General features: G+C 40.0%; 3 protein-coding genes across 3 annotated transcripts; 2 read left to right on the top strand and 1 right to left on the bottom strand.

The window, feature by feature from the left end:
• The first annotated feature begins 3,400 nt into the window (after positions 1-3,400).
• On the top strand, positions 3,401-6,015 carry LOC113672709 (uncharacterized). The gene is made up of 2 exons (XM_027189040.2): positions 3,401-3,844; positions 4,795-6,015. The coding sequence occupies exons 1-2, from the start codon at positions 3,524-3,526 to the stop codon at positions 5,437-5,439; spliced, it is 966 nt and encodes a 321-aa protein (XP_027044841.2). The 5' UTR covers positions 3,401-3,523; the 3' UTR covers positions 5,440-6,015.
• A 3,629-nt stretch (positions 6,016-9,644) lies between these two features.
• On the bottom strand, positions 9,645-22,648 carry LOC113672677 (uncharacterized). The gene is made up of 3 exons (XM_089201918.1): positions 22,068-22,648; positions 12,683-12,943; positions 9,645-11,175 (listed from the first exon to the last, which is right to left on the bottom strand). The coding sequence occupies exons 1-3, from the start codon at positions 22,546-22,548 to the stop codon at positions 9,902-9,904; spliced, it is 2,016 nt and encodes a 671-aa protein (XP_089058044.1). The 5' UTR covers positions 22,549-22,648; the 3' UTR covers positions 9,645-9,901.
• Positions 22,649-23,622: 974 nt separating this feature from the next.
• On the top strand, positions 23,623-25,761 carry LOC149048809 (uncharacterized). The gene is made up of 2 exons (XM_089201924.1): positions 23,623-25,471; positions 25,625-25,761. The coding sequence occupies exons 1-2, from the start codon at positions 25,126-25,128 to the stop codon at positions 25,627-25,629; spliced, it is 351 nt and encodes a 116-aa protein (XP_089058050.1). The 5' UTR covers positions 23,623-25,125; the 3' UTR covers positions 25,630-25,761.
• Positions 25,762-26,594: the final 833 nt, after the last annotated feature.

A 26,594-nucleotide genomic window follows, 5' to 3' on the forward strand; every position in this document is an offset into this window, starting at 1 on the left:
AAGCAAACACAGTCAAGTTTTGTCCAGAGCCGGATTTAAGGAAGCCACGGTCAGCTGTTTACAGTGGACTTGAATGTAAGGAAGTTAAATGCAAAACAATGATTTCTCGGTGATGATAAAACATGGGCTATTTAAGTGGCATATTGGCGGGCTTAAATAAGAATGATCGTTTCACTTTGGGTTCTCAAAAATACTATGAAATTGTAAGAGAATCAGATGAGTGTGAATAGCAGGGTACGGCAGTGGATTTGATTTAATTTTTTTGATTTGTGCTCGAAGGAATTACCAAAAGGTAGGTATTGCCTATCTTTCGACAATGCGCAAATTAGGTGATAGGTTTTTAAGGAATTTCTTTCAATATCCCCTAATTTTTTTTTGCGTGCGCGGAAGCATACCGAAACGACCGAGGTCAAAAATTGAATCAAATTTCGTTTTGATTAGTTTATAGTTTGAATTTATTATGAATACAATGTTCCTTTGATGTATGAGTTCAATAACGGGGCATCAATAGTCTCCACTCGCCAGAAATTATCATCTCAGGCATGGAGTACCAATTTCAAGCTGCGTTCAGTTTGCCTGATTTTAAAGAAATGGGTAAAATAATTCAACATTTGCTTAAAATATGAAGTAGTTTTTTCAAGTATGCCTCAACAATAAAACTTATAGTTATCGCAATGCAGTGACGAAGCTTGCTTATTTTTATAACAATCATTGCAGACGGAATAAACTTTCAGAAACGATTGATAAAATCAGGTATATGTAATCAGCTGTAGTCAAACTTGATTGAAGTAAACCCGTTATTGAAGGTAAAAAACATTATATACTCTAACTTGCTTTTCATCAAAAAGCAAAAAATTTTTTGAATTTTCAAGAGAAACAAATGTTTCTACGTTTATTTCCGTACGTTAGTTTGGGTCTCTGTTACTCGTTTAATGTGCTCAAAAATCGATAACACAAATTTTCGCCTGTATTAAACCGATAGCTATATTTGGGAAAATCAAGATTATCTCTTCATATTCCCGCCCCAAATTATTGTTACAAGAAGATGTCCGCGTTCATGTTCATGCAACGTACTGATTTCATTGTTTTGATAAGAACTAAGCTGACAAAGGTATCTTAAAACATCATGTATACCAAAACTGAACAGAACCAAATGTCATTGAGTGTTGAGATCAATCGAAGGCGTAAACATCACACGAAATAATAGTTGTTACAGCTTTCTCAAGGAGGAAATATTTCAATTTTACAAAGCCATCGGTTACGGTTATTCTTCTGAAAAAGATGTACTGTCCTGAATTTGTTTTTTAACTTGGCAAATTGACAAAAATGCACATGATCCTGGTGAAGTGGATGAAAACAGGAGTTTCCTTGTCGTCAGCTTGCATGACCGTTTTTCTGGGTGATCTTTTCTGGGTTCCATGAGGACTGTTTCAGAAACTGCGCATACCAAAAAAAATTTAAGCCTAATTGTTTGTTTGAGCTTGAAATGATCTGTAAAGTGATTTCGAATTGCTGATTTTACAACTATCGTGAGGAAATTAGACCGTTTTATAAATCATACTCTTTTCGGTTGCGATATACGAGGTTTGATTCAGGTCATTAACAATTATGACACAACTCCTACTATCCGGTTTTTTTCCTCTTCACTGATATATTTCTGTCGCATCACCATGAGTGACATGGTGGGAGGTGGAGATGGTGGTCGAGAGGTGAGTGGAGAGGGGAGAGCAGGGAAAGTACTGAGCACTTTTGTAAGATTAAATGACGCCGATTTACTTCGACGATGAGCTCCTGCCAGATTACAAGGCACGATTTTGAAAAAGCGCCTGCTTTGTTTGGATCCAGCGGAAAAGATGATTATGTGCAGAAAGGGTACGCATTGCTACGTATTTCTATGGAATTACCATGATACAAAGACACTCCAGGCAGGTGCTTCGCAGAAGTTTGAATTCAGAACTTTTATATAATAGATTGAATGCAGTTATGTAACATCAATGTCCTTACCTCTTCCTTGCGCGAAGACGATCAACTATTTTGTACTTGTGACTTAGAAGGTTTTTGTGTTTCCCTTTCAGAAACAAAAGGTTTAACTAAAGCAGTCTGAGAGATTTTAACATTTTCAAGAGTGTCTCATTGACGAAAATTCCTTAATTTGAGGGCGGACCCCTCCCATTAAACAATTTATCCGCTTCAATTTATTTTACTGGCCGGATTAAATTTAAAGGATTAGCCGGAAAAACAGCATGTATCTCCTTTGTAACTGTCAAAATCGAAAGAAAACTCAACAAATGAACTTTATGTAAAGGGATTTGTAAAGTACATAACGAAATTCTGGGCAAACTTTGTTTTGTATGAGTAATCACATGATTTCGGGTGCAATTTAGAATAAATAAGCAAGAGTAAATTTTTTCAGAGACTGACAAAAATTTGTGGTCTTTGAAAAATTAACAAGTGCTTATTTATTCCAAACCGCATGAGAAAAATCATGTGATTACGTATTAATAAAATACATGGAAAAATACGGGATAGCTTATCATAATTGTGCAGAAGCAAAGACCACGCATTAAGTGCAAAAATAATTTATTCAAACCTGTACATTTGGTCAAAACAACCGCGCAGGTCAAATCAGTAATATACAATGATATTTTCACATATATAACGCGCAAAAAAGTTCAAAGTCCGGCTAAACAGTTCAAAGAATTGTTCAGTCTGTGTCCGAATCACTTTCGGTGAAATGAAATCGTCGTTTGCGAGGTTTAACCATGTTTGTTTTTAATTTCGGCGTGCAATCGCTCGAAGTGTTAAGCTGGATTGGCTCGTAATTTTGATTTCCTTGGCAATTCCCTTCTCTAAACACCACTTTTTCCAAACCGACAACCAAACAGCAGTGTTTTTTACAGTGTTTCGTCATCAGAGCTGTTTTCAGCTGCTGTATTGTTCTTGCGGTAGCGAAAGAAAACCTTAGTACTTAAAACGCCGGCCATTGTTTCTCTCGCAAATTTTCATCGTAGCCAAATGTCGTGACATCCAAGGCTCGCATTTGATAAGCTATGAGTGAGTTTCTTTGATTATTGTCTATTCAGAATGTCTGGTTAGTTACTTTCTTTACACTGAATTAACCCTCAAGCGTTGAATTACCTGAAAACTGCATTTATCTTAACCAATCAGATCTGAGGAATTTTCTCATGTATATTATTAGAGTTTGAACTAAAGATACAGAACTATAGCACAACAAACTTCACTGTTATCGCTGTAACAGTGTTCATTGGAAAATTCTCCGACCGAACCAATATTTCATATTTCATCGAAAATTTCCATATAGATTGGAACCCATACTGACACTTGTGTCTACTGAGACAGGTGAAAGCGTTCAACAGTTTACAACCGTTACATGCGCAGCAGGTCAAAGATTGCCAATCAAAGGGGAAAGCTGTAATTACTTTAGCCAGAGAAACTGGCATCGGTTCCTGCTACGTAGTGAAAGGCAATTAAGATATCTTGCCAAGTAATGTTACTGTAAAACATGGCTGGTGCGCTCCTCGGCAGGTTTCTGCTTTTGACACAGTTGTGCACTTATGCAAGAGCGACAAAATTTTGCCGCGAATCCCATGGGATGACGCATAACAACGAAGTTTTAATCGGGCATTCTTACAAATCGCTACTAACACGGGGGATTTTTGGTTGTGGGCATGAGTGCTTGGCCAGTCTAAAGTGTACATCCTATAACTATCAAACATCAGCGGTTGGACGAGGCATCTGCGAGCTTAATGACGGTGAATTTAGTGGCAAAAGACATTTGGTAAAGAAACAAGGCTTTGTCTTCGTTCAAGTGAAATGGAAACAGGTGAGTTATCTTAGGAAGGTTTTCTGAGTGATTTTAGCGTACGTTTGCTAAAAATTCCATATTCAGACCCCCAAAAGATATCAGAAATTACTCAACCATAAGGTAGTTTTGTACTGAAGAGATAACATCGAGTTCAGTTTAATAATAAGTAAATGACAAAAATGATAATAATCCAGTAGATCGTCAATAATTTTAAAGGATGAAGAAAAAACTGAGATTGTACAAAATTCTGATCAGGTTGATGTAATATTCATATCAAAGTAGGGCCAGCACTAATGAATTCACAGCACGTTTCCAACGTCAGCTAAACGTCAGCCAGTCTAGAAAACCTTTCATTTCTGTTCTCAATTTCCTTTCTAAACGCACTCTTGGCCATTAACAATAATTTTCCTCATTAAATTGAGGAAGATTGACAGTTTGCTAGATTATAACAACACACGCTTTTGGCAAAATAAAGATTTTCTTCAGTTAGAATAAAAGTCACGTAAAAATATTTAGCCTTTTCATGCGTATCAGATGAAACCTGAAGTCATTTTCAAGGATGACTGATAGGAGAGATCGCGGGCACAGGTTACATTTTCCTACCTAAAAACAAGAGGTTATAATATCTTAATGTATATGCATAGGATAGCCCTGAAATCCCTTATGCAAGAACTGTAGTGAAGAATTAATGTTATTGTCTGACCTACAAGATGAGAACTCAATTGGAGGAGATTGAAACAATTACCTTATCCCCCCATAAGGCTCTCTAACTTATGACCCTTCCTCCCCCCCTCCCACTCTTTGGCTGTTAATTGGTATTCACATTTCTTCAGTCCATCTTGTATACTCTGGTGGTGACGACTGCTCCACCTCCGTTCCCCTTGAAAATACGCCTACTCTCCATTCTCGCCCCGCCGGCGATTAGTATAGACTAGTGCCTTACATTTTACTCTTGACGACTTCTCCAGAGACCCAAAAGTTGCTGGGAGGCCTGGAAACAAGGGGCAAGAACATCGGGATACTACTTCATTCAGGGGAGGACGGAGTGTCTCTTTTACGAAATGTACTGCGACTTCAGTTCAGAACCCGGTTGGGCCTGGACTCTAGTCATGTCACAGAGCTTGAGCAGTAGGAGCAAAGCTTTTGCGAAGGATCCATTCTTACGAGGACCTTTTAAAAACCAGCAGTATCCAAACTGGGAAAAATACAGAATTGGCAACAGTCGAATGAATATTGTGCAAGCGCAATCCAGCCACTGGCGAGTCACATGTGATTTCCCATCTTATGGTGTCGATTACAGAGATTACGTCAGGGTCGCTTTTGAAAAAATAAATCCGATGAAATACAATGTCAGTGGGGGATGCCGAGAAGTGGAATACATCAACATCCGAGGGCATAACTGTACAAAATGCACAGCTGGCTGGTGGCAAACAGACACTCAATTTCTGACGCACTTTAGTGATAAGGATATTTGCCAGTTCGGCAAGACACTGGGTTTCCTTGACAACGAGGCCAACTTCGGCGGCTATTGGAAGAACAATGTTAGCTCTGAGTTTCGGTGTTCATCAGTGAACACGTCCACCACCAATCATTGGTTCGGAGGTAAAGTATAGGCGATGACAAGAACATTAAAAATCGCCAAAGACAACTTCAAAAACAACGACAGCGACACCTTTAAACACAAACAACGCTTAGTAGCGATAAAGAAAATGCAGCAATATGTATGCGTCCAGATCCCTCGTGATTTTATTAATAACGACCACAACGATTTTCAGGTAATTTAGTGTTAACAACTGGGTTGAAAACGTAAATTAGCCACCGTAAAGGGTAAAAAAAGCTGACGTTTCGAGCGTTAGCCCTTCGTCAGAGCGATTGAGCAATCTGCTATACCTGCTATACTCTCCCACCGACGCAGCACCACAGTTTCTTTAGAAACTTACCCCTTTACAACGATTTTCATACGATGATTTATCCGGTAATTGAAGTTGTTGTTTCTTACAAGATAGCCTTAGATTCTTTCGCCAAAATAAAACTCGGCAAATGTGAAAAAACGCACATGGCGCGGGACACTGCGTCCTTGTCATTTTGTCAGTGGTATTATAACCTATATGTAAATGTAAAGAATTATACATACTGCTAGCCTAAGCAATCCAAGTTATTGTAAATACATGCATAAATAACGTTTCTGAGATATCTTGGAAAACTTGCTCATCTAAGGAAGGAAACAGTCGTGGAAGTTATCATGAGCGTGTGCTGTAAGCTACACGACGCTTTTCATTTGTGTTGTTAAGTGAAACGCATTATTTTGTTGATTCATGCGTTTTCCATTGGTTTTCATTCATTGCTATGTTTCGTTTAATTTGAGGGCCTCATGACCTTGACCGCATGTGTACTTGCTAGCGTAAGTTCCGGATAAAGGTGGGCATCTTTAGGGGAAGCACAAGCGGTTATAACGTTTTGAACAACTTCCTTCTCAACCAAAATATCGAGACTAGAGACATAATTTGTTTTGTTTGGCTTAGAAGTTCTTGTATCGCAGGAAATTAGCGGAGCTCGCAGCGCGCGCAGCATAGCCCCATAATTATACAAAATAATAGTAACCCATCAAGCCGAAAAAATTTGAACGTACGACCCTACGACCATACGACTGACCGTACAAGGTGCTACTTTTAGTATGCGTGGCCAAGTGCATTGCAGGCACGTTCTTAGCTATTACGTGATGGAAGGGTAAAGGAGAAGGTAATGCGGAGGCGATATTGCGTGCGTAACTAGGATACCCCATTAGTGCCAGAAGACACTGGCAGATCACAATGAAGTGCGCCTACTCGAGTGCCGAGCTTTAGTGCAGCGTACCGTGGGCATACGGCTAGGCATTACACGAGGGCTTCACGTGAGCTAGTAGATGTGAAGCCGCGTAAGCAAATAACTTGCAACACGCGTTTTGTGCGGGAAATCAAACTGGTGAGGTAGTAGTCGAACATTAATTTTCAGTATTTTGCGGTTTTTAATCAACTCGCAAAGCAACAATACCAACAGAGCTAAAGCTTTGTCAACCGGAGGAAATTGTTATAATTTAAGTCTGTGGAGAAAGGGTTTTGGGTAAAGTAGGCCGGAAAGAAAGAAAAGGAGCGACCAAAGAAAGCAAGGAGTGAAAGGCGTAAAGCGAGTCGAGAAAAACGCGGATGAAAGTTAGAAAGGACGCTAAAATAGGCGGAATATGGCGAGAGGAAAGCGAAAGAGAACAAGAAAAGGCATAAGTAAAAAGGCGAATATCTAGCGAAGAGCAACAAAAAACGGAAATACAAAGAGCTCCAGAAAATAGACTGAAAAGGAGGGGGGCATTGGGGCTTATTAGAAACCGCAAAACCGTAGAAAAAAAATCATCAAGAACCGAAAAACCGAAAAAAAATTCGATCAAAACCGAAAACCGCATGAAAACTTTCAAAACCGATACATTTTCACATCCCAGTTATTAAAAACCTGATCAATCCGATACAGTGGTGACAAGCTGAGCATACAGAGTAAACTACACCAATTTCTTTAGAGTATTTGTGAATACCATGGACTTGGCATTCGTATCTTCTAGTACCTGCTAAACTACAAGCTTTATTTCATGTAATAGTGTATTTTGATCGTCCGTGTGAGTGTAGTCCTGAGAAGGACTGTTGTCGGTAGTTGTGACAGACTCCCCTCAACAGGTGTCAACCACTACTGGCACCATACAAACGACTCATCCACGACATTAACATTACAAACGAACCGAACAGAACGACCTAACTTCACTAACGGATCCAAACCGACCAATCACGACTGACCTACGCCACTTGAGTCTTACAGCCAATAACATCACGGCAAAACTGACCAATCAGTGTACACAAATTGGACTAAGTACATTCGACTGACAACAACCTTTCACTTGACTCTGATGATGACTTCCGCTCAGGTTGTCGAAACGTCAGTCACCACTACCGACAACAGTCCTTCTCAGGACTACACTCACCCAGACGATCAAACTACACTATTACATGTTACCCCCGGGTTCAAACCATTTACTGTAAGCTTTATTTCAGCTTCTTCCTCGAGGACCTTGAGCGTGGTGTCTGCGGACTCAGCAGTTAGTAATGGAGCCCAGTTAAATTAAGGAGATTCGCACAAAGTCCTCTAGAGTCCTCTATAGGATTCCAATATTTTCTTTGCATCTAAACTTGTTTTTCTCTCTGAAATTCTCGCCGCCTTTCCCCTCTTCGTAAAAAAAAGGAAAAACTGATCGAACTTGAACTAAGTGTTCCACGTTGCAAGGTCAAAGTCTTGGGCGTTATTCAAGACGCGTGAACCCCTACGGATGGTCAAAGTCTTGGGCGTCATTCAAGACGCGTGAACCCCATAAAGATCCCTGTGATATTTCAATTGGTTTGTAACGCATTCCTCTCAATAACATTTGCGTTTAGCGAGATCAGTGGAGGCGCATAATTGCCGCTTAGATCGAAGAGAAACCGAAACCCAAATAGGTTAAATAGGAAAAACCGAAAACCGCGTCGGATATCAAATCCGAAAACCCGTTAGTTTTTTTCCTGAAAACCGAAAACCAAATGCTAAAAAACGGAAAATCCGTAACTGCAATGAACACCAAAACCGAAAAACCGAAGGTTTGTGACAAAAAAACCGAGAAACCGATCGAAAAAATAGCCAAAACCGCAAAACCTAAAATCCCAATGCCCCCCTCGAAAGGGGTTCATCAACAAAGAGAAGCGAACCACAAAGGATTCGTGAAAGAAGAGGAGGTAAGTCGTGTCTTATCTGGGTTTTCTCTTGCGCTGAGGCCCAGAAAAATTCAAACCTTTTTTCCCAATCTTCGTTTGATACTAGCTTCAGTTTATAATTCAAATCACGTTTCGGTAAAACAATGACTTTTGCATACATCGCTTTAAAACCCTCGCGCCCGTTCATCGCTCGAATAACATTTCAAAGTGTTGGTATTCTTCAAATTATTTAGGGAACGGATTATATTTTGCCTAGAAAGTTTTAAAATGATAGCGAATGGCGTAAGAAAGTTTTTAATCATTCTCTCTTTAGCTGGCTATCAAAAGGTTTACACTATTCATTAAAAAATCGCGCTTTGTCGAAAGTTTGTTGTTTTACCCTAAGAACGAAGTCATGGCCTTTCCCAAAATTGAATTACAATAAGATTGAGTCAGCGATGTTCATGTTTACATTAAGTCTGACGCGGTAATTTGATTTTGAAAATATTGTTATGTGAGAACCCGTCAAACATCTGAGAATTAAATTACCGAGCGCAAATGTGAGGAGGAAACAAACTCACGGGTAAAATGGTGTTAATCCAGCAGCGGGAGGAGCGAATTTTATCGTTTAGTCATAGTACTTTTCAGCGCTGTTTTCATGCTTTCTATGCGATTCGTTCTAACTTGAAGAAATGATTTGTTTCACAAAATATGGAGCCACTTTCTCTTCGCTCAACATCTCGAGTCGTACTTAATGCTCGGGTTTATGCAGTGTCAGTGGGGAGGAGGGATCCCATGGATCCACTAATGTTATCACTGACAAAATTAGACGGATATGGTTGGATTATGACGTCATGTAGTCTTCCACTTGCGTGACAAGGAGACTTTCTCCGCTTTTGTTCGAAACTCTAGTTAGAGGGTACCAATGGGGTAATGGCTTTTACGACTATTAGTTAAAATACGTCAAATTTTACGCCTAACGGCTAAATTTTCTTGCTATTTCACGGCTATCGTTTAACCCCATTGAGACTAATTTACCTGCATAAATATAATAACAGTAAACCAATGTTTCTCACTTGTTCTCTTTCTTCCTACTCATTTTCTTTTTATTACCTGTTCTATTGTTCTCATTTGTTCATTTTTTCTCACATCTCATCGCCTTGCTGCTTGAAATAAAATAGATATTGCAGCGCGAACTTCGTTTTTGATCACTCGTGGGAGTGAAAGAGTTACGACTGCCATGCATGAAGCAGGTCTACAGTGACTTGATCACTCACAATTTCCAACACTATGAGCAAAGTACTTGTTTTTAACCTGCGTTCTCAATGGCCTCTTTCTATTTCGGAGAACAATAGCAGTATTTCCTTAGACGTGGGTATGAAGACGCGATGCAATATGGTTGATCCTTGTAAGCATCAATTCGACTGATATCTCCCACTAGTGAGGGAATACCCTTCTTCATTCTCACCGAAGCTTCGTAAAATCCCTCGTTTGGAGATGTCACGAACTGTAACTGATACAAAGTGTCCATAGCAAGAGTATTAACCGATTTTTCACCCAACACCACACCACAGGAATCACATTCATCGTGAGCGCCTCTTTTGGAGTCTACAAATCTCTGCATGGCTTCTTTCGGCATCTCGCGGAAAGCGTTCTTTATTTCTTTTAGTTTCATCCGCTGACATAGCTTTAACAATTTGTCGCTTTGTGACGTTAAATTGTTCATGTGCCTGAGGACAAACTCAGCTGATTCCTTGACTGCGGGCTCATCCACCGGCACGGCTTCCAAATCAAGACAGGGACACCAGTGATCTTCCACACCTGTGCTTGCGCACGTCCGATTTCTCTCATCAATCCGGCTGAACAAGCTTTGACCAGTTATAATTTCGCTTGGATACTGTGGATATGACAGTACGTGACGTAATGTGGCATAAACGTCAAAGGGTGATGTTAGAACACGAGAGTTTTGGACCAGATTTTTGTGGAGGTCTGGATACTTGTCAAGAAACCAGTTAGGCAGACTGATTGACATAAATGGAAACCTCTCTTCTAGTTTACCCTGAATTGTCTTTCGCAGACCAGCGAACCGATGCCCATGATCCCCGAAAATAATCAGCATGGTATTCTTTTCAAATGATTCTCGCTGGAATGTTTGCAAGAAAGTCGTCAGGTCTTCGTCTACATAACCGATCGTATTTACGTCATCATGTGAAATCGAAGCATGAGATGAGAACGCAAAATTAGGCCGGTTCTTGTAACTTCGAAGGAAACTTAACAAATAATTGAGAGATACGTTATGAGCAGGTCTGTTATTGATACATTTTCCATTTAAAAGTTTATCTGTCTCTATCCAGAATGGTCTGGCGAAATGGTCTGTTGGAGGGTCTCTGAAACCATGTAGACGGTAATTAAAGGCTGCATACACTGGAGTGTCTTCCGAGAACATAGTAGCATATCCTTTGTCATTGTAATTTCTGAAAATCCAGCGCCATCTGTCAACAGGTTGTGAGCCGCTCATTCTCCGTCGAGCCTCAGGTTGTTTATTCTCGTCGATTCCAGTGAGCATTCCACACAGCTGCGCAGTGGTGCCGTCCCCTATGATCGTCTCTCCTATCAAACACATAAAATTGAGGCTGAATCGTTTTTAGCGTTTTCAACCCTAACTACAAATTATAAGAAGTTTTGTAGCTAATGATATAGAAATCTGTGAGATTATTCTGTTAACGCTGAAGCCAAAATATGTTAATTCCAATTTACAAACCAAATTGAAAAAAAATCCATAATTGTCTATATTTTCTAAAGAATAGATGTATGAATTTTCATAAATTGGTTAAAAAAAGGTGGGACGATGAAAGAAAGGGTGACGTAGCAGCTGACTTTGGCTTTCATTTTTTTTTCCCTCTTTTCAAATGATCACATAAAAGTAACTCATGTAGGGAGAATTGCATTCCCCACAATCGATCCGAGTACCTTGATAAACTTGCAACCGACCAAGAGCCAGAGAACGTTCATAACACTTCTTCAAAGAATAAAGATTAAAAATTTGTTGGCATAATTTGCGAGAATAGGACCTTGTTTACATTGAGAGCAAGAGCTAATTCATTGTCGGTTTTTAAATATTTTGTCTGTGATGACTTCTTTGCTGGAATTCCCTTGACAGTTACATGTATTCGTTCATTATTCCAAATCATTTCTGGAGTATTTTTAGAAGTTTAAACCGAATTCCAGACAGGTGTGACTAACATGGCCAAATATCCGTTATTAAATGAAGTAATTAATCCTGAAAAATTGAATTAACGCTTGCTGAACCAGTGATAATCATGTAAAGTAAATACCGGTGGTTAAAATGCAGTTGATTTCCTAATGTACAGGAGAATCCTGTCGGGGAATATCAGTTACAAATTAATTCATTGATTAAATGTCCTAGTAACTATTAATTATGTCACGGAATTGTAAATGATCGCATTCGAGAGTGTGACAGATTTCACAATATTGTAAACAAAGTCCGCAGTTGATTTACTGTAAGAGAGATGTTGTAATTGCACGCGTTAAGTCCGCCTAGTAAGGAAGGGGGAAACGTGCTTTTGGGTAATAAGAGTTAAATATAGACATATTACAATAGGTTGGCTTGGGAATTTACTTCACTCGTGATTGTAGGGAAACGCTAGCTGGTAGTTACGCAAGGCGAACTATGAAAGGCTATAATATATATAGTTAAAGTTAGATTTGGAAGAACGTTTGAACTGTTACAACAAGAGAATTGATAGAATGAATTTTTAGAACGTCGGCGGAGTTCGTAGAAAATAAAACTTGGAAAAGAAGATAGAATACAGTCCTCTTCAATTAATTCAATTAATTCAATTAATTCGAATTAACCAGCGATTGCGGAGTCCGTATAGATTCCGCGACAAATCCTTAGACCTTTCTCACGGTGAAAGTTGCGACCACAGAATCATCGAAATAAATTGACAGTCGGTCACCTAGCTACCATCTCTTAGTATATTCACGTGTGACTGACGTGTCAAACTGACGATCCATTCCAAAGCAGTGGAACGATCTAACAGCCGTTTATCTCAAAAATAAAACAAGTAATAGAACTATACAAAACTTAACTCACCTTGCAGAAAGACGGTGTTTAAGTTCTTGGTCAGATATTCCAAGCTTTTGGGCAATTTTCTTTTAAAATTAGCGTGTGAAGTGGAGTCGAACATGATCAGTGCTACATTTAGTGGAATACCACCAGGTTTCTGCTCCCGTTTGAGAACTTCCTTTTTAGGAAACACGTGCATGTGAACGTCACTTTTGGTCTCACCTGAAGATGTCACGACGTCTACTCGGATGAAGTCGTAATCAACCGATACATTTCCACTGAAGATTCCTGCAGGTGCAAATAAGAACATATGTGATAACTTGGCTGAGGGCTATGTGTTGTCCAGATACCAATTGGTGTAGTTAGGCGGGGTTAGATGATGAATGCGACCTCTTTTTGGTCAATTAAAAGTGATAATCTATATATATATATATAAATAAAACAAATAACCAAAGAACAATAAAATGACCTAGTATGCTGCCAAAAAGCCAAGACGCTTACATGTATGTGGGGTTCTACTTCGTGCGGATATTCCTAAAAGTGGGAATGGAGAATGGAGAATAGGAAATGGAAAATAAAGATTGGGGAATGGGGAGTGAGGAATGGAGAATGAAGAATGGGAAATGGGAAATGGGAAATGGAAAATGGGAAATGGAAAATGGGAAATGGAAAATGAAAATGGAAATCGAGGAACGGGAAACGGGAAACGGGAAACGGAAAACGGGAAACGGAAAACGGGAAACGAAGAACGGGGAACGCTTACTTGAAAAGTAAGGCAAGTGCTTTGTCTGATCGAAACTTCTCTACTAGGAAAAATCTCTATAATAGTAATAATAATAATAATAATAATAATAATAATAATAACAATAACGGTTTAGTATCAGTACATCCATGGTATGGCTCTTCGCCCGATGTAAAATAAAAAGAAAATAATTAATAAATAAAAATACATAAATATGAATTATGAATTTATAAAAGGCAAGGTAATAAACAGTAAAATGTAATTATACAATATATACAGTATTTAAAACTAGGCAAGAAATTATTCCGCCCTATTCCGGCAGCGCTCTCTTAAAATACACAATGTTTGCTTGCTGAAGGATTTAAAATTATCGCAGCATTTAACATTGGATGGCAGAGAATTGAAGAGGGCTGCCGCGCTATACTGAAAAGTGTCCGAGGCATATGGAATAACTAGATTTATGGTATTTGATTACCGTAAACTTCTAGCATGTTTTACTTGCTCAAGCTGAAGGTTTCTGGGCCAATCATGAGAGTATATAACTTTGTGTGCGGCCTTTAGAACATGCCATTCTCTACGTTCTTTCATAGGCAACCAGCGTAACTTAAGAATAGAGTCAATATTGTTCACACAGTGTCCAAAAACAAAACTGACTGCCGCAAACTGGATGTGCTGCAACCTTTTTAGAAGGCAATCAGTAATTGGATGGAATAGTATATCATTAAAGTCTAGGAGAGATAGAACCAGACATTCAACTAAATGTTTTCTCAGATGGTAGTTTGTAAAGTTCTTGATTTTCCTCAGCGCAGCTAGGACACCATAACAAGATGAGGCGAGATGCTTAACATGATCATCCCATTTCAAGGTGTCAGTCATGTGAACCCCAAGTAATTTAGTAGAATGAACACGCTCGAGGGGTTTATCTCCTACAGATAAATGTAAAGGACGTTCAGCCAGAGAATGGTAAGACGACATCTGAGGAGTTGAGAACAACATACACTTAGTCTTTGCAGGGTTCAGCGCTAAGTTGGAGTCCTGGGACCAGTTTGTGATACTACAAGAGTCTCATTCATGTCCACAGCTCTTGAGTCTAACTCCTTGACATTAAAATGGCTGTACAGTGAGGTGTCATCCGCATACTGGACGCATTCCATCGATGATGGAGTAACCTCGTGTAGATCTGATACATATAAGTTAAAATCATCGGTCCCAGGATGGACCCCTGTGGAACGCCATACTGAGATGACTGGTACGAGGACTTCCTATCGTCGATCTGCACGGACTGGGAGCGGCCAGATAGATAGCTCAAGAGCCACTTGAGAAAAGGTTTTAAGAAACTGAGCTTGTAGAACTTCACGATGGTCGCGCAAAAGGATATGGCGTCAAAAGCCTTCGCAAAATCGGTTAACACCATAATTTCGTCTCTAACTCTTAACAAGGCTGTAGTGGTGGAATGACCTTTACGGAAAGCAGAGATGCGATCGTGAAGAAGATGGGCGTGGTCCGCATAATTCGTCATTTGAATAGCCACAAGCTTCTCGAAGACCTTGGATAGCACAGGGAGAACTGAGATGGACCGAAGTTGATCGTTAGAGATCGGGTTGTCAATCTTTGGAACTGTAGACACCCGAGCAATCTTCCATTGCTTTGGAAAATAAGCTTTCGCAATGCAATTGTTGATGATAGATGCTAGGGGGACTGCCAAGCACTCAACAACCATCTTGATGAAGCGGGTAGGTATCTGATCCGCGCCCGTAGAACAATCCGATCGTAGATTCTTGATGACCTGGAGAACGTCCTCACTGGTGACAGGTGATAGCTGAAAACGCATACTCCCTGACGGGACGTCAGGCAGGTTATCTATCAGGCACGTGAGATCCTCTATTGGGGTCGCCCGAGTCTCTTGTGTTCTCTGAGCAGTCGTAGCGAAGAAATCGTTAAGTTCGTCCGGATCAAACCGCAGGGGCCTTGCACTAGGCTTTAGCACTCTGTGGATGACTTTCCAAACCTCGCACGACTTATTTGAATAGAGAGCTTTTTCAATAAATGCCTTCCGCGCAGTTCTTATTGCCGACTTTAATTTATTCCTGACCGAACGACACTCATGCCAAGCGGCATCAGTGCTAGTCTGGTGAGCGGTAAATCTAGCAGAATCCCGTTTCTTCTGGAATTCCTTTATCAGTGGGTCCTTCATCCATGGGGCGGGTGGTCGCGTGACGCGAACCTTCCGCAAGGGGCCGTCTCTCTCAAGACACTCGGAAACTAGTGTATTCAGTGTCTCTAGTTGTTCGTCTGGATCATCTGAGTAGTATATAACAGCCAGAGGAGAAAAGGCCTCTAGGTGAAAGAATATTGTGAAAGACTTTGCCACTGTGTAAGGGTTAGATTTTGGCGCGCACAGAAAGCTACGTAAGCATAGGCGCTAGTTGCTCGACATACCTGCGTGGCCTGTGCGACGAAATAACTTCACGGAATTGGCAAAGTTTCAGTCACAGCAAATTATACGAGAAATCTAGAAAGATTTAGACTTACATCTCGTCTAACGTTTAAAGCGACATATTAACGCCTGCAACCATTATATTTTATACGAACCTCGCAAACTTTTAAATACGTTCTCTTGTGATGCCTGCGAAAGTATTCAGTACAATTTCTGGTAAGATTTTCGCGGACAATCTGATCGATTTCTCTTACATTGTGTGCTGAGACTGAAACTTTCACCTCGGGCAAAGCTTCGTCGCACAGCCCAAACAAACAAGGCGAGCAACTGAGCTTCTTGTACATATCAGTGTTAAAACACACGAAAGGACTCTAAAGCATACTTCACTCTGATTGGGCAGAAAATAACAAAGATTTTCTGGCACCAATCAGATGCCAGAACGACTGCGACCGTTTGGAACTAGTCTTGTAAAGGCCTATTTACACGGTACGACTTTGTCGCATGCGACAAGCTTACGACAGGCCTACGACATGACTTAGGACAATTTACACGCGCACGACATTTTCACCTACGACATGCCAAAATCGCGTGCAATTCCACTCGTTTCGGCCGCGGTCATTGTTTCAATAATTTGCAAGAGAAGGAAAAGAACCTCTTCCTCGCTCCACAGTGATATCATATTCTCTGTTTCCTCATCTGAGAATGTATTTTTCGCTTTGGAAGCAGTCTTCGACTTTCCGGAGGCGACTTCCTCCGCCATTTTGACGCAAGAAAATTTCACCTTCCTCCCCTACTCAGTAGAAATTTGTCACAAAATACGTCATTTTCTATCAATTTCGGCTACGATTGTCGCAGCGTTTTAAAACATGTTTTAAAATCCTACGACATTTTTCGTGACGTGCACGACAGTCGTAAGCGAGTGGTAGGTTTGATTTACACGATACAATTCGTGTCGTAGGCCTGTCGTAAGCTTGTCGCATGCGACATAGTCGTACCGTGTAAATAGGCCTTAAGACAATGTCCCCAGGGGCTCTTCCGCCCTGACTTGAAATCGACTCACAGCCCCTGGGTCTCCGAGGATGTACTGGGCCCGGATTCACAGAAATATCACCACTCCGGATCAATAGCCTTTGTGTTGCAATGGAGTTGCTGTAATAAGCAACCAGTGTTTTGTAATATCGCGGACGCTTGTGCCTTTGTTTACATCGATGAGAGCTGGACCATATAGAATCCATTGTAGCGAGGGCGAGACAATTTGATCCAGACCAAGAACGACTATCCCTTGGGACACCGCAGTTTAGCCATATACAAATATCGAAAGACCAATGTTCGAATATCCAAGTTCGAGCTGAGAAACTTCTTCCTTCGTATAACCACTTGAACCAAGACCATGCCAAGAAAATTGTACTATTGGCAAGTGCATCGACTTATAAAACACGGGAACAAACTTCAGCGCCGTAAAATGGATATTTAAAAGGAAAATAAGACATAACACGGAGACTAAAAATCCGTGTCTATACGTCGACTATACGCCATTATTGACACAGTTCCGATCCCTCTCTATTACTTTCTAAAAATAAAATGACAACTTTTTTAAAATGGATATTCAAGTGTTCGTTCGTTTGTAATTCGTAGTTGGGTAGTGACTTGAACTCTGAAAAATTCAAGCACTTAAGAGAGAATTTTTCTGGAGACCGCGTGAAATCCAAAAAATGTGGCACATGCCTAGAAAAAGCCCTACCTTCATACTTCGCTCAAAGATACCTTAGGGTAAGTCTATAAACGTGGTATAATTTTTTTGTTCAGAACTGTTTTTATTTTCTAGAAAATCACCAAACACTATATCGAGCCCCAACCGCCATAACAGTGGCCGAAATGAAGCCGACGAGTAGGGCAACAAAAACATTATTCTTCAAAAGCGCAAAAGAAAGCAAGTCTTTCCGAATATTATCTATTTGTATACGAGGTATTAACAAATGATTTGAATCTAATAACGGGATTATTGACATAACTATGAATTATTGGCGAATATTTGAAAGTCGCCAAAATTTGATTGATTAAAAATTTCATTTTGGAGCAGTTTTTCAATAAAAATGTTTCCTACTCGGTATAACTCGGAATCACTTGAGATGAGCATTTCTGAAAATTGGAAACGATGTTCTTTTCGAGGATATAAAAATTAATTTGGGGCTCTTAATTACTGCGAAGAAATAGCCCGATCTATTTCGTGCAAATCACAACGCCGCCATGTCAACAACCGCAGATAATCCAATTATTCTTTTATTATCGAAGCCATAATTTCTTCAAAATCTTACCGCTTTGAGCTGTGCTTTATCAGAAACTCAATATGTTACCCTTACCTTCTGAAACCAGTGATTAAGGAGTGATGTTTCCATTATTTTTGTTTCAAATCGCCATGTTCACTTGAAAAGTATTTACAACGTCCGGCTTGACCATTTACAATACTCGGAGCTGTTCATAAATCATCGCAAACCATCGCAACTCTTGACTTATTTCTACTTCCATACAACTCCAGTATATACAAAAGTCTTTTTAGCACGATAAACCAAGATGCTTTGATCGCTTACAGTTTCAGTTAAGAAACGTTTGGCTCCCCAAATGGCACAACGATGTTCACCAAGTCGTGTGTCATCACTCATGTTTGTCACGCAATCACGCTAAACGTGCACAGGACACCCAGACAGGCATTCGTCTGCAGACATCGCTGTACCGAGTGCAGGGCCAACTAATATTTATTTCTTAGTCAGTGTTATGTTTAAAACAAAAACCTGCGCGAATTCACTTAAAAAACGCTGTAGATCTCTTTTGAGTGTTTTGAATTAGTGCCATTCTGAAAAACTACTTTTTGACGTTTTCGTAAATTTAGTCACCCCCTGGTACTGACTATACATGCGTTGTTATCGACTCTATTTCCACGACTTCGCGCTTGCAAAGATTCTATTTATCAATAGGCACTTTAAGCATGACGTTTAACGGCAAACGGCAAACGCAAGCTTGCCTTTCATTTTGTTACCTATTTATGGAATTCTTAAAAAAAATCCTGCACAAAAAATAAAATAAAATAAATCAAACCTACTTAATTCCGTTTACACACGCCTAGAGACAGACGACAGAAATTGAATTTTTGACGTTCGCGGGAAAAACAAACGTCATGCGCAACCTCTCAAATGACGAACTTCCCAGTAAACTAAAACAACTGGAAGTTAATTGTCTAGTGCTCCGTGATTATATACATCACCTACGTGTCCCTAGTGGATCGATAAGGTCTACCATGACCTTCAGTGGCAGGCGGACAGGTTCCACGGTGAGGCGTTCTTTTCTAATGACACTGGAAAAATTCTACCGACTATGTAAACAGAACAACAGACTAACAATTTCGTGCTTTATCTAAGCACTTTGAACGTTAAACTTCACTAAAAACGTAAATCTTCGAGTCACAAAGTCGGCCGATTGTAATAGGCCGCGAGATATTACCTGTTATTTGATATCGCCTGACTGTAGGTCATTACAATTACATTTTTTAAAGCTTTGGACTTACACAATCTCTGTTTTTTGTTTTTGTTGTTGTTGTAGTTTTTTTAAATTTTCCTTACGATAGCGTGCTCATCAATTTAAACCTTTCGATTTTGTACCTTGATTGCTACGATGATAATGGCCATCGCTAGAAACTTGACAGTTTTCTCAACTCGAACTCGGAAAAAGTTGTTTCCCGTCCCTTAATCAAACAATTAATCGGCCATTCTTTGAGATCCCGAATTCTCGACAAGACAGAGGCGGCGTACCCTCGGAGATTCAAGAAATCAGGAAGTTCCTCCATACCAGCTAACTGAATGGGTTTTATAAAGCAAAAAAAGAAAGAAAGAAAGAAAGAAAGGAAAGGAATACAGTGTCATATACTTTAGGTATTTTCCTGGTCAATGAAACCAATATTCAAGCTACATGTAGTTCGTCACTACTGACAGGTACAGCTAAAACAAAGGGCTTCGATCTTGCTCACGTAAGGCCGCTTACGATGAACGGAGATATCGAGATACCGAAATATTGGAAGGCAACGTGAATATCGATGCCCGTGCTAAAATGAGATCGACTTCCGATTCAACATCATTCACGCCCACAGCCTGTTTGTGTGCTGAGATGTCTTTCTCACATAAGCGCAGAGGGACTATAAGAAAAGCTTTTCCTGCAACTCGACTTCGCTTATCTTGGGAGCAGCATCCCCCAACTAATCTTTGAAAGGAGCAATTGATTTCCATTTGGTACGCTCACCTCTTAAAAAAAATCGGCGGCCAAACGAAAACACCATTTTAGTTTGCTTTGGAAAATTTACGGCGCGACGCTCATTATATGGTTAGAAACTGTGCCTAATCTAATTTATTTTTTTAGCGCTGAGTATTTTAGAAAGCTACTCCCAATTTAATTTTTCCACTCCTGCACCTGTCTACCCTGCAAGCCGTCACAATTTACAAAATAGGATAACACATTTTTTTACGTCGTTAAAAATTAATGCAGTGAAATTTCCTCTATGCTGTAGTAACGTATACCTAATTCATTTAGCAGTCTAGGGTGACGCATGAGTGGTATCGCGCTTAAAAAATGCAAACAACGGTAATTTTAAATTCTGGATTTAAAACTTTTTCCCGGAAATAAAAAATAGGGGATAAGAAGGAAAGAAAATAAGAGCGTATTGGTAACCGAGCCACCTCCCACGCGGTGATAAAAAAAATTCGCTCTTAACGGCTAACATTTTTGAAACTTATAATTTACTAATTTTCAAACAAACACTAAAACAGCTCTTTCACAACAAATTTAATTTCACCTATCACTTGTTAATGAAACGATTTAACCTTGGTTTTTTATTATTCTTCAAGTGTACACCTCTTTCATTATCATCAATTTATTCTGTTCCTTAATTTTTGAAAGAAAGTGTAAATATCGATAATCAACGCTGAAAATATTTAATCCGCATTATAAACTTAAAATATATAAAAAAATGAATTTGCCATTTTCTATTTCCCATTTCAATTTCCCATTCCTCATTCTCAATTTCCCATTCTTGCTTTGTGTAAAATCCAGTATTTTAGTAACAGACTCTACGTTGGTTTTAGGTCACTATGGTGCGTTATCAGAATAGAAGTTACTATGCAACCTATATTTCTGTTTTCAGAACACAATGTGAACTGAAATAAACCGTCGTAGGCGCATTCGCCTCAAGACAATCCATATAACATTTCTAAAATTTTGGAAGTTTCAAATGACGCATTGCATATAAGAAAAAAATTATAATGTTAACTTTTTTACTGTTTACATAATTGAGACGCTCTAATTTCGGGAGGAACCGGTTCTGGAGAGCCAGTACAAGTATCGCTGAGTACAGAAAATTATGCTGGACAAGAAAATTTACATACGACACGTCGACACAAGGATGTAGTCAGCGTAGCGTTTTGGGTTTCCAAAGAATTCGATGCTAGAGAACTATTTTTCGTATCCAACATTGACTGGAGACAAGAGAATATCTCTTGCTCACGTTGGTTTCGTAGAGTGTTGCATTGTCTCACTGTGGCGTGACAGTAAGGGTCATCTACGTCAGAACAGTTTTATGTTTGCTTAATATGGAATATTACTAAGAAAATTCCATGTCTGTTTAGTTATTCCAAGTGATTCTAAAATTACTTTTTCTTTTAGGGCCCCATGCGGAAAAATTGTTTATTTAGACAAGTTTTATGTCATCACGAACATTTTACCAGTGCGAATGGTTTGTCGCGACTTGTCCACTTGCTGCGACTTGTCCTCTTGTAGAAGAGGACAAACCTTCATACGCACCGCTGACAAAACTTTTCCGTTGGAAACTGAGCAAAACCGACTGCATAAACAAAACCGAGTGTAATTGAACTAAAATCAGTTTACTAGAAAGGCAAAAAAATTGTCTTTTGAGGCAAAACTCGAAGATTCTCAACTTTTAAAACGACTGAGGATAAATCCTGAAAATTGGAGGTAGTTGTCGGCACTTGAAGAGACTGCCGGGCACGATCTCAAATAGACTAAACGCCCGGGAATCGGAAATATCCACCGAATTTCGAGTAAACATTTTTCACGAAGCATAAATTTGAATATGTCGTTCCGTGTTATTTTTGTGGAGCTGTTTAATTCAGCGCAACGTGGAACTTTACTCGTCACAAACATATTTATCTCAAGTAACAGCTCAAATATCTCACCTTTCTGGTCTGTCGTTGACGCTCGACTCCCGCTCTTGTTTGGAACTTTAACTGGATCCGAAAGAACCACACGAAAATCGTTCCCCTCAGGCCTTTCGATCTTTCTGTATTGTGCGGAGACGATGCCTTCGCCTTCAACTCGAAGCACGTTGTCTTCGAAACTAGAATAACTGACACCTACGCAACTGAGTTTGCCAAGATCTTTTATAAAGTTAACCACGCTGGGGTGAAATGGATCTAAAACGGGCAGCTTACAAGCGGCAGGATCATAGGCTGCTCTGTTCTTGGGAACATTCACTAACATTTGATTACGAAGTTTCGTGACTTTCGTGTTTGATGTTCTCAAATTGAAACCTCCGTAAAACACAAGTGCTAACGATGTAAGACTAACAATGCCCAGTGATAAAGCGAAGCAACGAAAGTTGAGCCATCTAACAATAGAGCAGAAGGTAAAGGTCTTCTGAAAAAGCCTTTTAGGCATACTTTCCGCAAAATATTCCGCTGAAAAAAATGGGAAGAGAGCACAAACGATTTCGCAATTTTAAATATCATACGACGTGTACGTGATTAGCACCCAGTCTCAGCGGGTTGAATTACTATGAAAGGTAATACTTTTAATGGTTTACTCAGGTCCTGTGTGAGACCCCAGGTCCTGTGTGAGACCCCAGGTAAGTGAAGTAACCCGCCTAGCCGTGGTCGGAAAATAAAACGCGTTTACATACAATCTTACAACCCCGGGGTGCTGGGGTGAGATTTCTTGAGGTTGTTGTTGCGCTTGCAGTTAAGGAGTTTAAGCAGAGGCGTCCTAAGCTCACATCTCGAGAAAGACGAAAGATTAATTCTCGGACACATGTATTTATTCTTGAAAGCGTCACGCGTTGTGTTACGCGGTGTTAGGTTACACGATGAACCGTTGACTAATACGTTATACGGAATAGTTTGGGAAACGAAATATGGTCGATTTACAACGCTAAGTATTCCGAAATGTGAACATTTTACACTCTTTGTGTTTCCGTTGCGGTTTCTGGCGATTTCTGCCATCAAACGGCTAGGAAATGAACAAAGTTTTAAAACACAAATGTATCGCTTTTGAGCTTTTTGCCATGAACGCGACCCCAGCTAGGCGGGTTACCCCTCCTTGAGACTCTTACATGGCAAATTGTCACCCCGGCTGACAGGGATACCCTACCCGACAGACCGGACAACCCGCCCAGGTGGGTCACCCCACCTATCATGTAAACGTGATCGAGATAAAATAAGAAATTACATGGACAGACGGGTCACCCCACCTAGGCGGGTTACCTCACCTACCTGGGGTCCCCCACCTCCATGTAAACAGACCCTTAGAAAGCAGAGGAGCCGTATTTGAGATTTCGTTTGAAAACGTGGAATTCAGAGTGCGGAGTGTAGAAAATGTGGATTGTGGAGAATGCGGAGTGTAAAAATATAACAGAAACAATATATAAAAGAATAAGATATATATATGTTATTTGCCGGCTGGGAGGTTACAGTTTTTCGCCATACGGACCGACCTATAGCTGGTAAATCACATATTCATTACGGAATCGCGCCCATTAAAAAGCGTCGCCCGAGAAAAGTGGGGTACCCATGATGCTTTGCGGGCGCAATGACCTAGGAATGAGGTTGCAAACGCTCACCGCCAACTTCGGTCGCTTTAGATCTGAATTGACAAATTCCCAAACGGGAGTTGTAAAATTTCGCTTTGCGTCCGTTTAGAGACAATGGAGATACAATTGGAGCAATTAGCATTGTTTCAAAGTGACGAAATGCTCTTTTCGTCGGTAAAGAGCGAGGGCCGCGTTTGCATATCAAAAGAGCGTGAAGTGTTCATCCGTAAGCTTATGAGCGTGAGCGTGCACCAACGTGGAGCGGGAATCTACAACGTATACTTAAGCTTTTCGAAAAGTAATTAGACTACCGACGTGTTATCTGAAACTGACGGCAATAACGGGCCAAAAAGGAAGGTAAAATTCCGCACAGCCCCACACTACATTATACGTTCAGTTCTTGGATAGAGTGACAAAAACAATACTTTACCATTGGGAAAACAGATTTGTTTTACGATAGTATGGGGCAGTACGGAAATTTTACTAAAAGGAATATTTCTGTGATGTTTTGCTTTCTTGGCGAAGTTGATGGTCGAACCTCGCAAATCTGCCGCATTTGAGTCTTAACACAAATTGAAAACCCGGCATTTGAAAGGTAATTTAATTTTACATCTGACCGATTTTTAAACAATATAACCTAATCAAGATAACGCCACTAATTACGTCTATTCTTCTTCGATGAAAAGCGCTACGTTTCGGTTGTCTGCACAAAAAAACAATACTTTCGAACACTGCGTACACGGGGGATTACATGATTGACAGTCGGATTGACAGGCCTGCGTGAAGTTACGCATGCTCTCTTTCTCTTTTCTAGCTTATTTGCATTTTCCCGTGCGACGTTTTTCAATGGGCGCGATTCTGTAATGTATTTTTTAAACTTAACGAAATTCTTTCCGAAAGAACCCGAATGATTTAGGGCTGTAAATATGGCAAGATCTTCCATAAACTGAACAATTAATATTCAGATTAATTCAAGTTGAGAGTTGTTTTTATTTCCAGCTCAAACATTAAGCCGGAACAATTCTAACAATTTAACAATTAGTTATTTCCGGTTCAAACGATAAGCCACTGTAGTTGATTTGGACAATCATTTTCACATGTGAGTTCAAGCCCGCATTGATCTCCACGTGGTCACTCTCACAGAGGGACATAATGGCTTTAAAGTCCCACTTCTTCAGCCTAAATCGCTTTCAAAAGGTTACTTCGAGGGCCTACCCAGTTTTGCGTGGAGTGAGATTGGTAAGGGAAACTTTGGATCGGTGATGAAAGGCAATTGCGCTCCTAAGGGTAAAGTTGTTATTGTTAAGCGATTCTTTGGAGAGGGGGATTCTCACTTAAAGAATATTGCAAAGGAGGAAAAACTGCTTAAAAGCTTGTGCCATTCGAACATTACGCAATTTATGGGCGTTTGTTAAAAGCCAGCGACAATAATGATAGAGTACGAGTGCTTCGATTTTAGTACCTTCTGCCTCAACCATCAAATATCCAATCTTCTGGAGTTTTTAAACACTCTTGATGGGATTGAGGGCCAAATTGAAGCCTTTGAGCATTTCTTACCTGTTTTTCCGAAAGCTGCGTCGCGGAGGGACACTGTTTTCTTCATTCAAATAATACCCATCATGCATCGTGACCTAAAACTAAGCGACGTGTTGGTCAGCAAGCAGCACTACTGTAAAAAGATATCAGTGCGGATCAACGGCCAAGTGTCTTTGCCGACTGTCCAGTGGTTTGTACAAAATAATCTTTCTTCAGCGAATTTTGAAACAGCCTCTAAAGGTAAGAGGAAATGTAAACCCGGAGCAAAATTATATCTAGTGGGGATACTTGTCAGCAAGCGGAAATCGTCGAACTAAGAGTATTATCATACAGAGCTGCGCACAAAACTATTCAAGGGCTAAAATGACTTTATTTTATTTAAACTCTACACAGGATGATGAGTATCTGGTAAAATGGAAAGACTGGTCGATTCGTCAACATCTTCCCGGCTGCGATAAATTTTTGCTGGACTGCTAATTCGAAGATAGACCGCAGTTTTTTGCCTCTCACGATCGCTCAATAAATCAGACACACACAAAATGCGTTGCAGGTACTATAGTAATGTTTCAAGATTAAAATTTTAATTGCCAAGCGGAAAATGTCACAACTACCGACGCGACCCACGCACGTACGCTTACACATCCTTCCGCTGAGTTCCGCATAGTATATTTTCCAGCGTTATAAACAGTGGACTGCTGATTTTATGACCAGCGTATTTTCGTACACACTATAATAAATCTCCTATGAAGTATCTAGAATATAAATGCCCGACTACATTTTAGCCTACGTGTAGCCGTACCCTTCCCCGGCAAAGGTGGAACGGAGGCGAGGCAACGTCTACGCAAACCTGACACTAATCGTGTTCCGTGACGTCACTCTGAAGTATGCAAAATAATGACACTTGATGTTTTTTTTTTTGGCGAAGTGACACGTGATAGCGTGAAGGTTATTGAGATAAACAACAAAATACAAGTGAATACATTTCCCATTTTTCGGGTAATACCAGAGTTAAGATACCAGAGTTGAAGAGTACAAGGTGTACGTACAAGGCGTACGTAGCTTTTGAATAGATTTTTGTTGTTACTCGCTTTCATCATATGCACCTGGTTGTCGGCACTTTTGTTATTTATTACATGGTTTTTTAGGTAAATATAAGTGTTAATGGTCTTTCTGGAAACATTGGTTTTCATGGTAGATAGCAGCTGAGTTTATACTCGTAACTTTAATTTCTTTTCATGCGATGGTTTCCAAACCAATCTTGCATAGATATGCAGAAACTTTTAATTGCTTTTCCGTTTTTATTTCCTGAGCTGCGCTACTGTAATTAAGATAGGTATTGTTTTCTATATCAGAGCTGTAAATT

The sequence above is a fragment of the Pocillopora damicornis genome, chromosome 3 (assembly GCF_964200805.1).
Source record: "Pocillopora damicornis chromosome 3, jaPocDami1.2, whole genome shotgun sequence".
Taxonomy (NCBI): Eukaryota; Metazoa; Cnidaria; class Anthozoa; order Scleractinia; family Pocilloporidae; genus Pocillopora; species Pocillopora damicornis.